This window comes from Odontesthes bonariensis, chromosome 3 (assembly GCF_027942865.1).
Source record: "Odontesthes bonariensis isolate fOdoBon6 chromosome 3, fOdoBon6.hap1, whole genome shotgun sequence".
Taxonomy (NCBI): domain Eukaryota; kingdom Metazoa; phylum Chordata; class Actinopteri; order Atheriniformes; family Atherinopsidae; genus Odontesthes; species Odontesthes bonariensis.
This window is the reverse complement of record NC_134508.1, coordinates 2,279,816-2,296,624: the sequence shown is the minus strand read 5'-3', so window position 1 is coordinate 2,296,624 and position 16,809 is coordinate 2,279,816. Positions and strand designations below refer to the sequence as shown.

Here is a 16,809-nt window from a genome sequence, read left to right as displayed (position 1 = left end):
GATGATATTTTATTATAATAAATATATTTTGAAATAATATATTTTTATAAAATATAAAAATATATAATATTTTATAAAAATATTATAAAAATATAAAAATGTATAAAATAAAATATATTTTATACATGGCGCAAGCCGGAGAGAAAATAGGGCCAAGAGATTGTGAGGTCTGACTTTTTCCTGGAGAACCATTTTGTGATGCAAATGTATTACTCTGTTGAACGCATATTGTTCTGAGAAGCAAAACGCTTTATTTTTTAAATCCCAGCCAACTAGCCGGACTACCTTCATCAACACCAAAACGAGGCTGGAACTCTGCTCACAGGACGCAGCAGGGGGTAAGAAGATGTTCAGAAATGATGTTGCTGATATGGGATGTTACACAGCTTCATGTCAAAAGATGCAAACTATCCCTTTAAGTGACTGCGTGTGCTTCTCCGGTGACAGTGACGCTGCGCGGCGTTTAAACCCTCGACTGTCGGCTCGGCCGAGGCGTGTGTGGTCTGAGTGAGCTGTTCCACATGCTGACGTCAGCCGCTGCCCCGCGACATAAAACACATAAAACACAGCCGGTCCATGAGGAGCGTTCAGACAGAGACTCCATGAGCAGCTTTAAGTCTTCCAGCAGAGGTTTCCTCATCTGGGGAAGCAGTGTTCACGTTTAAGAAAGATAGAAAAAGGAGCAGAGCATCTGGAAAATACTGAGTTACAGGTGAAAACAGAGCAAAAGCATGACATCAGCTTACTGTGGCTGCTCAGCCTGTTTACAGGCAGCTGAGTTAGACCAGTGGTTCCCCACCAGGAGGTCACCGGATGAATGCTCTGAGAGGATGAACCCAAAGCAAAACACTGACAATCAACTATTTATCTAAACTTTTTAAAGAGATCCTGGTTTTAAGTTCCGCTTTTTACAGAAAGAAATTAAATCAGGCCTCTAGGGAACGAGATAAGGAACCCTGAACCGTCTCCTCCTCGCCCCGATGAACCTTAACGAGTCACCAAACCATTAATGAAGACTTATAAGGGTTAAAATGCTGAATCCAAATGGACTGAGGCCTGATTTATTATTCTAAATCTTTCAGTTTCCACATAAAAACATCTTTCTGAGGCTGTGTTCGAAACCGCATACTTCTCCTACTTCTCCTACTAACTTTCTGAGTTAGTATGCGAGTTTGAGTAAGCAGAAGTTCCCGGATGCATGCTAGATTATCCTAAATGTTGGGTATGCATCATGAGGTTACTACTCATACTCAAACTACCCAAGATGCAACGTAACGTGACGTCGCCGATCGTCATTTCCTGTCAAAACGGCAGTTTCAAGCTAGCTACAACGAGGGTAGGTTCACTTCCTGTTTTCAAAACAAAAGCACCAATTGTATGGTAATGGCTTTCCCTATGATAAAAGGCAACGGGTATTTTATTTTGTGAAAATAACCGGAAGTGCGTTAGCTCACTGCGGCTAGCTTTAGTAGCGCCAAATTCGTGGGAACTAAATTGTAAATAGCCGGTATTTTGTCAGGTTTTCAACACGTTGGGGATCTAAACGACTACTTTCTCTCCTGAAAACGCTCTGCATACTGTCTGATCGATGAGTATGCAGTATGCAGTATGTAGTATGTAATATGCAGTATGCAGTATGTAGTATGTAGTATGCAGTATGTAGTATGTAGTATGCAGTATGTAGTATGCAGTATGTAGAATGTAGTATGCAGTATGTAGTATGCAGTATGTAGAATGTAGTATGTAGTATGCAGTATGTAGTATGCAGTATGCAGTATGTAGAATGTAGTATGCAGTATGTAGTATGCAGTATGCAGTATGTAGTATGTAGTATGTAGTATGCAGTATGTAGTATGCAGTATGCAGTATGTAGTATGCAGTATGTAGAATGTAGTATGCAGTATGTAGTATGTAGTATGTAGTATGCAGTATGCAGTATGTAGTTTGCAGTATGTAGTATGCAGTATGCAGTATGTAGTATGCAGTATGTAGAATGTAGTATGCAGTATGCAGTATGTAGTATGCAGTATGCAGTATGCAGTATGTAGTATGCAGTATGCAGTATGTAGTTTGCAGTATGTAGTATGCAGTATGTAGAATGCAGTATGTAGTATGCAGTATGTAGTATGCAGTATGCAGTATGCAGTATGCAGTATGTAGTATGCAGTATGCAGTATGCAGTATGTAGTTTGCAGTATGTAGTATGTAGTATGCAGTATGTAGAATGTAGTATGTAGTATGCAGTATGCAGTATGTAGTATGCAGTATGTAGTATGTAGTATGCAGTATGCAGTATGTAGTATGCAGTATGTAGTATGCAGTATGTAGTATGCAGTATGCAGTATGCAGTATGTAGTATGCAGTATGCAGTATGCAGTATGCAGTATGTAGTATGTAGTATGCAGTATGTAGTATGCAGTATGCAGTATGCAGTATGTAGTATGCAGTATGTAGTATGCAGTATGCAGTATGTGGTTTCGAACACAGCCTGGGTCTCTGCATACGAGCAGGATAACATCTTCTTCTCTCCTGGCTCTGACACAGTGTGATATTCATAGTTATGTTTAGTGTTTTTCCCCATTACATCAGGGTATAATGTGGTGCAGCAGACGTTCAAGTGTCTCCAGAACCTTAAATTAAGATGATGTGATAAAACTGTGGCTGCTTAGTTTCCATCGGTTGGACTCGGACAGCAAACTCTTTGGTTTTAGGTGTTATTAGAGGTCTGTGAAGGCCTCAGGAGGATGTTCTGGAGTCCTGCTGTTTGGAAACTGTGGTCAGAGGAAGCTCGTGCACGGCTGCTCGTGCGCGGCTGCAGTTTCAGGAGCCGGAGAGAGATTTACAGAAGCATTTAAGTTCCAGTAAGAATAATGTGTGAAGCTGTGAAACAGACTCTGCGTTGGTCGAGCGGTGCCTCGCTCCCAGAAAAACAAGCTCCAGGAGAACAAAGCCGTTCATTGTGTCTCTCTTTGTTTCCCCTCAGATGGGGAACTTTATGCAGGCACCTCGGTGGACTTCATGGGAGCCAACGCCGCCATCTTCCGCTCGTCGGTCCAGGGCAGCAGCCAGCATTACATCCGCACCGAAGCCTACGACCACAACTGGCTGAACGGTGAGAAGCTGCTGCAGGTTCACTTCCAGCTGGAATCAATCTGTAGAACTTAAAGGGACAGTTCGCCTCTTCTGACATGAAGCTGTATAACATCCCATATCAGCAGCATCATTTCTGAACATCTTCTTACCCCCTGCTGCGTCCTGTGAGCAGAGTTCCAGCCTCGTTTTGGTGCTGATGAAGGTAGTCCGGCTAGTTGGCTGGGGTTTAAAAAATAAAGCGTTTTGCTTCTCAGAACAATATGCGTTCAACAGAGTAATACATTTGCATCACAAAATGGTTCTCCAGGAAAAAGTCAGAGCTCACAATCTCTTGGCCCTATTTTCTCTCCCTTCGTATCACTGCCGGAGAGAAAATAGCACCAAGCGATTGTGAGGTCTGACTTTTTCCTGGATGAAAATGTTCATAAATGATGTTGCTGATATGGGATGTCATACAGCTTCATGTCAAAAGAGGCGAACTGTCCCTTTAAAGTTACGAATCTGTCGTCTTACTGACTTCACGGAGGATTAAAACCAAACGTATTTGGCTCTGCACCATAATACAGACACAAGTTTACATTATTTACATTCAGCGAGGCCTTAATATCGATAAAAACATTCATAACAAACAAACAAACAGAAAAGTGAGCCGTTTGCTTCAGGTTTCTGACTTTGCTGTTGATGCTGATGCAGCTTCATGATGAATGAGAACAGCAAAACTGTCCCACATGCAGAGAGCTCAGACATCAGGGTGTTTTAGGTGATTTACGTCTGTCATGTTTCTCAGAACCGGACTTCGTGGGCTCCTTCTCCATCCCCGACACTCACAGTCCAGACGACGACAAAGTCTATTTCTTCTTCAAGGAGAAGGCGGTGGAGGCCGGCCAGTGGGACAAGAGGGTCTACAGCCGGGTGGCTCGAGTCTGCAAGGTAGGGTCCGACTCCGAGGTGGACTGGATGTGCATGAAACAGTGTTTATGTTGCACTGCTGCACACAGACACACAGACTTACTGACTGCTGAGAACATGTATGAGAAACAGAAACATGACAACATTGGGCCTCATGCAGGAACATTTTCGTATTTTTATTCTAAATTTCTCCCTTTTTTCGTACGAACACGCCACGTCAGATTCAACAAACGCGCTTAACTTTGGAAAAAGTGTGTAAACCACCTGCGTAAATGATGAATGCCACCCGTGCGTATTTAAGTGCACGAGGATAGTAGATTTGCATACTCCATGCCCAAAATGATACCATATAAGGCTGTGCTTCCTCGCTCCTGTGCCAGGAAGTGTTGAGTCATGAGAACGGCATCAAGCCCCAAAAAGAACAACTTTACGGGCTCTGAGACTGAAGTTCTGCTTTAAGGCAAGGCAATTATATTTATAGAGCACAATTCGTACACAAGGCAATTCAAAGTGCTTCACAGCTACATAAAATCAGAAGAAGGAAATAAAATCATTAAAAAGGAATTAAATTAAATTAAAATAATAAAAAAATAATAAAAATTAAAAAACCCATTAAAACTAATCATTAATTAATTAAGTGAAGAATGCAGATAAAATACTTTCAGGTGTCATATGCACAGCTAAACAGAACTGTTTTCAGCCTGGATTTAAACATTGTCAGAGTTGAGGCCTGTCACATCTTCTGGAAGACTGTTCCAGATGTTAGGAGCATCAAACTGAAACGCAGCCTCACCTTGTTTAGTCCTGACTCTGGGCACCAGCAGGAGACCCCTCCCTGGGGCAGGAGGCCCCTCCCTGGGGCAGCAGACCCCTCCCTGGGGCAGGAGACCCCTCCCTGAGGCAGAAGGCCCCTCCCTGGGGCAGGAGACCCCTCCCTGAGGCAGAAGGCCCCTCCCTGGGGCAGCAGACCCCTCCCTGAGGCAGAAGGCCCCTCCCTGAGGCAGCAGACCCCTCCCTAGGGCAGGTGACCCCTCCCTGAGGCAGGAGACCCCTCCCTGAGGCAGCAGACCCCTCCCTGAGGCAGCAGACCCCTCCCTGAGGCAGGAGACCCCTCCCTGAAGTTCTCAGAGCCCGAGTTGGTTCATATGGCTCTAACATGTCAGAGATCCAGAAAGGAAAATCTGTCATTTTTAGCAGAGTCAGCAGTGGAATTACGGGACCTGCTAAAGCCAAGAAAAGGGAAGTTATTATGAGTGCTTCGTGTCACCTGTAGTTCATAATGTCACCGAAATAAAGAAGAAATGGTTTGATATGAAAATGGCTTAAAAAAGCTCGATGACGGCAACTAAAGCCGTGCAATCAGCTGTTGCCTCATCATGATGGCTCTTTGATGGGGGGTCCATGAGGGGGGTCTCCTGGCACCTTCTGGTCTGCCTGGGCTGGTTCAGGTGGAGACCCTCGTTCATGGCAATGTTGTGCAAATCTGGCATGCCTTCTCTGGGCTATAGAGCAGTTTGCCCCCCACCCCACCCCTGGCTCCAGCAAGCTGCATATTTACAGCAGCACAGTCCTTGAGACTCTAAATCAGGATGTCAGCCATTCGTCTGTCCACACAGTCTCGGAACACACGCTCTCTTCCAAGAGCCTGACGCGCTAAGGCATCCAAAAGTAGAAAATCAGCCGCTGGTTACACTTCCCATTGACCTTGTTATATACAGAGTCAAATTAACCTTCAATTAGTGCACAATTTAGGTCAAACAGAATAATGTCAGCATCATTAAGGGGTATAATGTATATATTTATTAGGGCTGGGCGAGTTAACTCGTTATTATCGCGTTAACTTGTTAATTGTTTAATGCCGATAAATATTTTATCGCACATTAACGCAGGTTTTCTTATTGTAAAAGTCTGCTGCGGAACCGGAAAAATGTGTGTGAAGCTAACGGAGCTAACCAGCGCTACTTCCTGTTTTACTTGTTTCAACATAAAAGCACGTATTTCAAAATAAATTTTAAAAAAGCCTCCTGCATTTACAGCCAAGTTGAATTGTCTTCTCAGCGTAGTAGTTCCAGTCTAAAATATCACTTAAAGGCAAAACACACAACTGATAGCAGCAAGTCATTCAAGGAAACAGACAGTGGAGCGAGGCTTCTACATAAAAACTACAGAAAGATGCTGATGTTAAAAGTGTGTTTGCACAACAAATGTTATGGCACTTTCATTCATATGGCAGCACATTTAAAATAAAACTAAATGCTAAAAGCTATACACTACTTTTGGATTCATTTTTGGATTCTGCGTACAAATGCAATTAATCGTGATTAATCAGAGAAATCATGTGATTAATCAGATTAAACATTTTAATCGTTGCCCAGCCCTAATATTTATTTATGTTTGCTTTAAAGTAATTAAATATACAATCCATTAGTCAAGCAAACTTGATTGGAATAACAGCGGACTACTTTAGGAAACTCCTACGACAGCTCTGGATCACTCGTAAATTCTGTTCGTACCTGAAAGAAAACGTAAAAATACAAAAAGATTGGTGAATACGCAACTTCTCTTAAATCACTCGTACGCACGACTTAAGAACAAATCTGTGCGTACGAGCGGTTGTTGCACGAGGCCCGACGTGTGGAAACCTGAACGACCGCAGCTGGAACGTCTCACAGCTCATTAAGTTAATCTCAGCGTCTGAACCCCGGAGCAGTTAAACCGCGTGTTTTCTAACAGACTGACCAGCCGTGAACGCTCATTTTAACCATAACCGTGTCCTCTCTGACCCTGCAACACTCCTCTGTGGGGCGGAGCGATTATGAAAGAAAGTTTTACTGGTAATGATGAGTTGGAGGGGAGTGAAAAGGTTCAGTGACTGTGGAAAACATCGTTTAGGACGAGATTCAAACCAGCAATCTGACGCATGAGGGCCTGTGGACCGGCACCTCCTGCCTTCCCTCCATCATTTGTGGTGAGACGGTGGAGAGTTTATCTGAGTTCACACTCCAGAAAACAAAGCTGAAGAATGTCTGGATGTGAAAAGACATCAGATCAGATAAATGAGAGGCTGAGGAAGGAGCTCGCCTTCACAACTTCCTTTAAATGTGGGAGTCCTGTCCTGAGTCTTTCCAGCAATAAAGTGCGATGTCAGCGTTTCTGGTTCAGTTGAACACATTACCAATAAAGATGGGATGATTCTGGCTTTGCCCAAAGGCAGTGGAGCTCCTCCCCCTCAGTGTTATGTGGGTGAATTCCTCCTGACGCCACTGGGACGCCATACGATGCAGGGGTCACTTCTGTCCACGGCGGGACATCAGTCCTCCAGCTTTGTGCAAACATGTAAATTATCTACAAATTAAACTCAACCGTCGCGGTTTTATGGTGGAGCGGGCGGTGGAGAACCCAGATGCAGGACTGTTACAGGAGAAAAGGGTAAGCAGGCAGTCTTGGAGGTTTTATTCAAAAGGAAACCAAAGACGCTGCCAAGGCAGGAGTCTTTAAAGGGACAGTTCGCCTCTTCTGACATGAAGCTGTATAACATCCCATATCAGCAGCATCATTTCTGAACATCTTCTTACCCCCTGCTGCGTCCTGTGAGCAGAGTTCCAGCCTCGTTTTGGCGTTGACAAAAAGGTAACACTTTCACTAACGATAAACTATCCCTTTAATCAAGTTGAGTAAATATAAAGCCTTTGATGTGTAGGGATGGGAATTGATAAGATTTTTACGATTCCAATTCCATTTTCGATTCTGCTTAACGATTCGGTTCTTTGTCGGTTCTCTTATCGATTCTCATTTGGAGAAAAAGGACAACAAACCGGTCGATTAGCATCAACTTTGTTTAGTTTAGAAGTAACACGAGTCATGACCTCACAAACCCAACAACGGTGAGGTCCACATTGGTCTATCATGGCCTGGGTAATTTAACTCTTCCTGCTCTGGTGAAAGGAGAAGCTGGAGGTAGAGGTGAACTGGGGGTAGTACCACCAGCCTCTGGCTCTGAGCCAGTCAGGCTCTGTCTCTCATGATTTCATCTAAATGTAATGCCTGAGAAGGCATTCATTTAACCTTAACCGTTACTAACAGCAGCTTTTACAATCAGGCAAATGCTGCTAACATGATGGGCAGTGTTTGTTAGTTAGTTGGGTAGTTAGTTAGTTAGTTAGTTACCTGCAGTGTTAGCCGAGGACATGCTAACGTTGCTAACGTTGCTGGGTTCAGATTCACCGACGTTAATCATTCATTCATAGTTATTGCATGTTGGTAGTATTTCCTCCCTTTGGTGAAATATTCACTTTGCAAGTTGCCCTGTTGGCGTGTTTTTTAGGGATGTGTAATCAAACTTTCGAGCGTTTGTACCGCTTGGGCGCCATGTTTACTGCTGGCTGCTGGCTGCGCTGGACTCGCCACGCAAAGCTGCGTGGTGACGTCATTCGCGCCCGCTGGAATCGATAAGGGAATCGTTTGCAAAATCGCCAAAACGATTCCAAGGAATTGAAACACTGGGAACCAGTTCTCAACAAGAACTGGTTTTCGATTACCATCCCTATTGATTTTTTTCATTTGATTTAATAAATGCTGGTAGAGCTCATTTATTTGTTCACTGAAATGAGTTGTGAGGCCGGAGGAAAAGGACTTCCAGAGAAGAAAGCGCAGATAGGTGGCAGATGATGGATGGTTTCATTTAAACTAAACAAAATCCTGAGGCAGGATAAGAGAAACTATAAACAGAAAGCACAAAGAGAAGAAGAAAGGACTACAGGAAACCACAGGGAAAATAGGACATCAGATGAGATGAGAGAGGTGACGCAGAGGGCTGATGGGTTGGGGGTTACCAGGTAACGGGTGTCAGAGAGACCAGGGGACAAGACCACGACAGCTGAGGACATCTAGGGTTAAAAAAGAGAATACAACATAATTAAAATAGAATAGAAGGAATAAAGCTCAAAGAAAATACCAAAGAAGAACAGAGAGCAAACCAGAGCAGAGACAAAGAAACCATGGCGCCCAACAGGCCCAAACATCTTCAGATAAATGTTCTCAAGCACAGAAACGTCGTCCTGTTAAGTAAAAGCACGTCTCCTTCTGATCCCATCGTTCTCCTGCTCATCTCTAACAGTCATTGTGGTCACATGACCCTGAAAGGATCGGATTATTGGCTAAATTACAATCAGACTGAGCTGAGCGAGGGTAATTCTCCTTGGATATGTGGCGGTGAATGAATGGGATCAGAGGCACAAAGCGTGTCATACCCCGGTATGATAGGTGGCGCTGTACCCATTCCAGCTGTTGCTAATAGAGCCACTTCCTGTTGACCTCTTCACCACCAACAACAACAACAAACTCAGGCATTGGAGAAAGATGGAGAACGCAGAGCCAGATGAAGCTACGTCCCTCTACATTTGGTCTGTGATGAGCTGCTTGTTGCACAAACTCGATGCCCAACGGAGCATTCTCCATCGCGTTGTTTGTTTCTTTCTGACGGCGACAACAACAGGAATATCGTCTCCTTTGACTTCCGGGTCACGACCCCGGGAAAACATCTGGAGCATGCGCAGAACGCAAAGTCTGATTCACCACGTGCTTCAGCGTCTACAAGCAGGTTTAGAGTGACTTTCAGCCCAGTTATCTCGGGGTCTGAATCCCATCCGATCCAGTTCTTAGTCAGATTAAGGTGTCTACATGCACTTAATAACTCAGTCTGATTGTGATTTAGCCAATAATCCGATCCTTTCAGTGCCATGTAACCCACTGAGTCTCTCTTCCTCTTCTCTCTGCCTCCAACCAGAACGACGTCGGGGGAAAGAGGAGTCTGATCAACCGCTGGACCACCTTCCTCAAAGCCCGGCTGGTCTGTTCTGTTCCCGGCCCGTCTGGGGTGGACACACAGTTTGATGAGCTCGGTAACAAAGAACTCTTCCCTCCTTTTCCTTCCTCTCTGGGATAGACCTCAAACATCCCCGTGTGACTCGCCTCTTCTCCAGCTCTATCTGAAGTCCTCCTACTGAAACTTCTTTCTTTCCACTTTCACAGTTTAGGTGTCAGAACGCTCGGTTTTAATGATGCAGATGTGGTGACTTCATTCCAGATGTTGAACTGTAAACAGCCTGTATGTTTTTCTAGAGGACATCTTTGTTCTGGAAACCAAGGACCCTCAAAACCCGACCATCTACGGTGTCTTCAGCACATCCAGGTGAGAGCAGCTTCGCTGTGTTCAGTCCTTTAAAAGGAGACTCAGGCTGTGTTTGAAACCACATACTTCTCCTACTACTCATACTAACTTTTTGAGTTAGTATGCGAGTTTGAGTAAGCGAGAAGTTCCCGGATGCATACTAGATTCTCTGAAATGTTGGGTATGCATCATGAGGTTACTACTCATACTCAAACTACACAAGATGCAACGTAACGTGACGTCGCCGATCGTCATTTCCTGTCAAAACGGCAGTTTCAAGCTAGCTACAACGAGGGTAGGTTCACTTCCTGTTTTCAAAACAAAAGCACCAATTGTATGGTAATGGCTTTCCCTGTGATAAAAGGCAACGGGTATTTTATTTTGTGAAAATAACCGGAAGTGCGTTGCTCACTGCGGCTAGCTTTAGTAGCGCCGAATTCATGGGAACAAAATTGTAAACAGCCGGTATTTTGTCAGGTTTTCAACACGTTGGGGATCTAAACGACTACTTTCTCACCTGAAAATGTTTCAAATGTTGCTAAAGTTTACAGAGTTTAGAGCTTAAGAGAAATCAGCTTCAGGCCGGCTGATTTCGGCTCGGGCAGGAGCGAAATGCATTGTGGGTAAACGCTCTGCATACTTATTTCTCTCTTGGTTCCCTCTCCTCGTGTCTTTAACCTTCTCTAACCCACCATCTCGTCTCCTTTGTCCCACAGCTCCATATTTCGGGGTTCGGCTGTGTGCCTGTACTCCATGGCTTCCATCCGGGCAGCTTTTAACGGCCCGTTCGCCCATAAGGAGGGTCCTGACTACCGCTGGGTGGAGCACAAAGGCCGCATCCCCTACCCGAGGCCTGGAACTGTGAGTTCAGACACACGTGGTTGTTGTTGTTTCACCATCTAACAGGAAGAAGTGCTGCAGGAGCGTCCCTATAGGCCGGGGCTCCTATAGGCTGGGGCTCCTTTAGGCCGGGGCTCCTATAGGCCGGGGCTCCTATAGGCCAGAGCTCCTATAGGCCGGGGCTCCTATAGGCCGGGGCTCCTATAGGCCGGGGCTCCTTTAGGCCGGGGCTCCTATAGGCCGGGGCTCCTTTAGGCCGGGGCTCCTATAGGCCGGGGCTCCTATAGGCCGGGGCTCCTATAGGCCGGGGCTCCTTTAGGCCGGGGCTCCTATAGGCCGGGGCTCCTATAGGCCGGGGCTCCTTTAGGCCGGGGCTCCTTTAGGCCGGGGCTCCTTTAGGCCGGGGCTCCTATAGGCCGGAGCTCCTTTAGGCCGGGGCTCCTATAGGCCGGAGCTCCTATAGGCCGGGGCTCCTATAGGCCGGGGCTCCTATAGGCCGGGGCTCCTTTAGGCCGGGGCTCCTATAGGCCGGGGCTCCTATAGGCCGGAGCTCCTTTAGGCCGGGGCTCCTATAGGCCGGGGCTCCTATAGGCCGGGGCTCCTATAGGCCGGGGCTCCTATAGGCCGGAGCTCCTATAGGCCGGAGCTCCTTTAGGCCGGGGCTCCTATAGGCCGGAGCTCCTGGGGCTCCTATAGGCCGGGGCTCCTATAGGCCGGGGCTCCTATAGGCCGGGGCTCCTTTAGGCCGGGGCTCCTATAGGCCGGGGCTCCTATAGGCCGGGGCTCCTTTAGGCCGGGGCTCCTATAGGCCGGGGCTCCTATAGGCCGGGGCTCCTTTAGGCCGGGGCTCCTATAGGCCGGGCTCCTATAGGCCGGAGCTCCTATAGGCCGGGGCTCCTATAGGCCGGGGCTCCTTTAGGCCGGGGCTCCTTTAGGCCGGGGCTCCTATAGGCCGGAGCTCCTTTAGGCCGGGGCTCCTATAGGCCGGGGCTCCTATAGGCCGGGGCTCCTATAGGCCGGGGCTCCTATAGGCCGGGGCTCCTATAGGCCGGAGCTCCTTTAGGCCGGGGCTCCTATAAGCCGGGGCTCCTATAGGCCGGGACTCCTATAGGCCGGGGCTCCTATAGGCCGGGGCTCCTATAGGCCGGAGCTCCTTTAGGCCGGGGCTCCTATAGGCCGGGGCTCCTTTAGGCCGGGGCTCCTTTAGGCCGGGGCTCCTATAGGCCGGGGCTCCTTTAGGCCGGGGCTCCTTTAGGCCGGGGCTCCTATAGGCCGGGCTCCTATAGGCCGGAGCTCCTATAGGCCGGGGCTCCTTTAGGCCGGGGCTCCTATAGGCCGGGGCTCCTTTAGGCCGGGGCTCCTATAGGCCGGAGCTCCTTTAGGCCGGGGCTCCTATAGGCCGGGGCTCCTATAGGCCGGGGCTCCTATAGGCCGGGGCTCCTATAGGCCGGAGCTCCTTTAGGCCGGGGCTCCTATAGGCCGGGTCTCCTATAGGCCGGGGCTCCTATAGGCCGGGGCTCCTATAGGCCGGGGCTCCTATAGGCCGGGGCTCCTTTAGGCCGGGGCTCCTATAGGCCGGGGCTCCTATAGGCCGGGGCTCCTATAGGCCGGGGCTCCTATAGGCCGGGGCTCCTTTAGGCTGGGGCTCCTATAGGCCGGGGCTCCTTTAGGCCGGGGCTCCTTTAGGCCGGGGCTCCTATAGGCCGGGGCTCCTATAGGCCGGGGCTCCTATATGCCGGAGCTCCTATAGGCCGGGGCTCCTATAGGCCGGGGCTCCTTTAGGCCGGGGCTCCTATAGGCCGGGGCTCCTATAGGCCGGGGCTCCTATAGGCCGGGGCTCCTTTAGGCTGGGGCTCCTATATGCCGGAGCTCCTATAGGCCGGGGCTCCTATAGGCCGGGGCTCCTATAGGCCGGGGCTCCTTTAGGCCGGGGCTCCTATAGGCCGGGGCTCCTATAGGCCGGGGCTCCTATAGGCCGGGGCTCCTTTAGGCCGGGGCTCCTTTAGGCCGGGGCTCCTTTAGGCCGGGGCTCCTATAGGCCGGGGCTCCTTTAGGCCGGAGCTCCTTTAGGCCGGGGCTCCTATAGGCCGGGGCTCCTATAGGCCGGAGCTCCTATAGGCCGGAGCTCCTATAGGCCGGAGCTCCTATAGGCCGGGGCTCCTATAGGCCGGGGCTCCTTTAGGCCGGGGCTCCTATAGGCCGGGGCTCCTATATGCCGGAGCTCCTATAGGCCGGGGCTCCTATAGGCCGGGGCTCCTTTAGGCCGGGGCTCCTATAGGCCGGGGCTCCTATAGGCCGGGGCTCCTATAGGCCGGGGCTCCTATAGGCCGGGGCTCCTTTAGGCTGGGGCTCCTATATGCCGGAGCTCCTATAGGCCGGGGCTCCTATAGGCCGGGGCTCCTATAGGCCGGGGCTCCTTTAGGCCGGGGCTCCTATAGGCCGGGGCTCCTATAGGCCGGGGCTCCTATAGGCCGGAGCTCCTATAAGCCGGGGCTCCTTTAGGCCGGGGCTCCTATAGGCCGGGGCTCCTATAGGCCGGAGCTCCTATAAGCCGGGGCTCCTTTAGGCCGGGGCTCCTATAGGCCGGGGCTCCTTTAGGCCGGGGCTCCTATAGGCCGGGGCTCCTATAAGCCGGGGCTCCTTTAGGCCGGGGCTCCTATAGGCCGGGGCTCCTTTAGGCCGGAGCTCCTTTAGGCCGGGGCTCCTATAGGCCGGGGCTCCTATAGGCCGGAGCTCCTATAGGCCGGAGCTCCTATAGGCCGGAGCTCCTATAGGCCGGGGCTCCTATAGGCCGGGGCTCCTTTAGGCCGGGGCTCCTATAGGCCGGGGCTCCTTTAGGCCGGGGCTCCTATAGGCCGGGGCTCCTATAGGCCGGGGCTCCTATAGGCCGGGGCTCCTTTAGGCCGGGGCTCCACCATCTTACAGGAGGCAGGAGTCGCTCTAATGAAAAGATGACACACACAGTCCTGTTTAAAGGTTTAAAAAGGTTTGAAATGTTCTTCAGATGCTCAGATTCTCATCCATCACTGAGTCCCACCGGGGAGCAGCCCTGCCATCAGTCATAATAACAGCAGATGTTCGGGCTCCCCGGAGGCCCGGTCTCAGCATCGTGGGGTCGGGTTAGGATTACATGAGGAGCCCGAATGGCCTCTGAGAAACCATCGGACGGTTTCCATTCCCTGTTGGCTACGCTGAGGTTAAATAAGGAGCTCAAACCATCCCCCGCCTTACCGGTGACTAACAGTCCCGTTAATCACGGATCAGCAGATTCATGATGCAACCTTCTGTCAGACGTGTCATGAAAGAAGTGAGGAGATATGGGGAGTTAGGGGGAGTTAGGGGGAGTAATGGGGGAGTTTGGGGGAGTACTGGGGGAGTTTGGGGGCTGCAGGACACCTGCACTTTCTTCATATCTGTTCAAACCACCTGAAACGCTGTTAGTTTGTTCTGCGGCGCCGTTCTGTTCATGTTGTTCCGGCAGAGCGTCGAACAGCCCGATAAACATAATCGTCCCACACTTTCAGGGCCGGGTCACAGAAAAATTGCACAATTTGTGCCCATCGGTACTAGGGATGGGAATTGATAAGATTTTTACGATTCCAATTCCATTTTCGATTCTGCTTAACGATTCGGTTCTTTATCGGTTCCCTTGTCGATTCTCATTTGGAGAAAAAGGACAACAAACCGGTCGATTAGCATCAACTTTGTTTAGTTTAGAAGTAACACGAGTCATGACCTCACAAACCCAACAACGGTGAGGCCCACATTGGTCTATCATGGCCTGGGTAATTTAACTCTTCCTGCTCTGGTGAAAGGAGAAGCTGGAGGTAGAGGTGAACTGGGGGTAGTACCACCAGCCTCTGGCTCTGAGCCAGTCAGGCTCTGTCTCTCATGATTTCATCTAAATGTAATGCCTGAGAAGGCATTCATTTAACCTTAACCGTTACTAACAGCAGCTTTTACAATCAGGCAAATGCTGCTAACATCATAGGCAGTGTTTGTTAGTTAGTTAGTTAGTTAGTTAGTTACCTGCAGTGTTAGCCGAGGACATGCTAACGTTGCTAACGTTGCTAACGTTGCTAACGTTGCTGGGTTCAGATTCACCAACGTTAATCATTCATTCATAGTTATTGCATGTTGGTAGTATTTCCTCCCTTTGGTGAAATATTCACTTTGCAAGTTGCCCTGTTGGCGTGTTTTTTAGGGATGTGTAATCAAACTTTCGAGCGTTTGTACCGCTTGGGCGCCATGTTTACTGCTGGCTGCTGGCTGCGCTGGACTCGCCACGCAAAGCTGCGTGGTGACGTCATTCGCGCCCGCTGGAATCGATAAGGGAATCGTTTGCAAAATCGCCAAAACGATTCCAAGGAATTGAAACACTGGGAACCGGTTCTCCACATTCCATGTCTGATTCATAGGCTACTTTATTCAGTTTTCAATGAAAGGGGGGTAACAATGGGTAAAAAGCTTTACCAGAAATACATATAAACACATATAAACACATATAAACAGGGGCGGACTGGGGAGAAAAAGTGGCCTCGAAAACCATCGGTAAATTAACTCGATATCTGGAGAAAACCATCAGAAAAAAAGTTTATACGTACCACGTCCGCTCTGGGCTTCCGTAGTGATGACGGCAAAAGGAAAGGAAACTTTTGCCACTTTCAGGATGCAGGAGGACGGAGTAGTTTTGTGCCAACGTGGAGGAACCAAACTAACTTTGGTGAACCAGCTCCTCGAGGAGATTCCACTTTTATTTTCTTAAACTGCCACCTGAGAGCTCAGGACCCATCAGTCTTTGCTGTTTGTTTGATGAATGAAGAACTTCCTGTGAGGTCAGACTCCAAACATCTGTAACGAAAATGATGAAGCATCGAGAGGTTCGACCTCTGGTGATTTAACTCCTGAGCTGCCGACTCCTTCGGGACTCTTCAGCTCGTCAGGCCGAGGTTCGAGTCTTATTTCTCTCTGCTCGCTGGAGGCCTCAGCCCTCTGAGGGAGGCTGAATCCTGGGTGTGATAGCAGGGAGGTGAGCTGGAGGCCTCGGCCCTCTGAGGGAGGCTGAATCCTGGGTGTGATAGCAGGGAGGTGAGCTGGAGGCCTCAGCCCTCTGAGGGAGGCTGAATCCTGGGTGTGATAGCAGGGAGGTGAGCTGGAGGCCTCAGCCCTCTGAGGGAGGCTGAATCCTGGGTGTGATAGCAGGGAGGTGAGCTGGAGGCCTCGGCCCTCTGAGGGAGGCTGAATCCTGGGTGTGATAGCAGGGAGGTGAGCTGGAGGCCTCAGCCCTCTGAGGGAGGCTGAATCCTGGGTGTGATAGCAGGGAGGTGAGCTGGAGGCCTCAGCCCTCTGAGGGAGGCTGAATCCTGGGTGTGATAGCAGGGAGGTGAGCTGGAGGCCCCAGCCCTCTGAGGGTGGCTGAATCCTGGGTCTGATAGCAGGGAGGTGAGCTGGAGGCCCCAGCCCTCTGAGGGAGGCTGAATCCTGGGTGTGATAGCAGGGAGGTGAGCTGGAGGCCTCAGCCCTCTGAGGGAGGCTGAATCCTGGGTGTGATAGCAGGGAGGTGAGCTGGAGGCCTCGGCCCTCTGAGGGAGGCTGAATCCTGGGTTTGAGATGCTGTGGTCATGGGCGTCAGTTTGATTTCAGAAGTGCTGGGTACAAGCTAGGCCCATTACTTCCGAATTGAGGTTTCATGATAAATAATAGGCATTGCATTAGATGATGCGTATTGACGCGATATTGTCCCCATATTAAAAGTTAAAAGCCATCTGTGCGGTCTTGTTTAGGCCGTCGGAAACATC

The 16,809-nt window shown here is 49.3% G+C and overlaps 1 protein-coding gene across 1 annotated transcript in view; it reads left to right on the top strand.

Moving 5' to 3' along the window:
- LOC142376646 (semaphorin-3D) overlaps window positions 1–16,809 on the top strand; it is a 154,077-nt gene that overhangs the window by 115,083 nt on the left and 22,185 nt on the right. Inside the window, exons 7-11 of the mRNA XM_075460087.1 lie at window positions 2,984–3,112; window positions 3,881–4,023; window positions 9,788–9,902; window positions 10,123–10,192; window positions 10,888–11,032. Of these exons, the coding sequence (XP_075316202.1) occupies window positions 2,984–3,112; window positions 3,881–4,023; window positions 9,788–9,902; window positions 10,123–10,192; window positions 10,888–11,032 (602 nt within the window). The remainder of the gene's footprint in view (window positions 1–2,983; window positions 3,113–3,880; window positions 4,024–9,787; window positions 9,903–10,122; window positions 10,193–10,887; window positions 11,033–16,809) is intronic.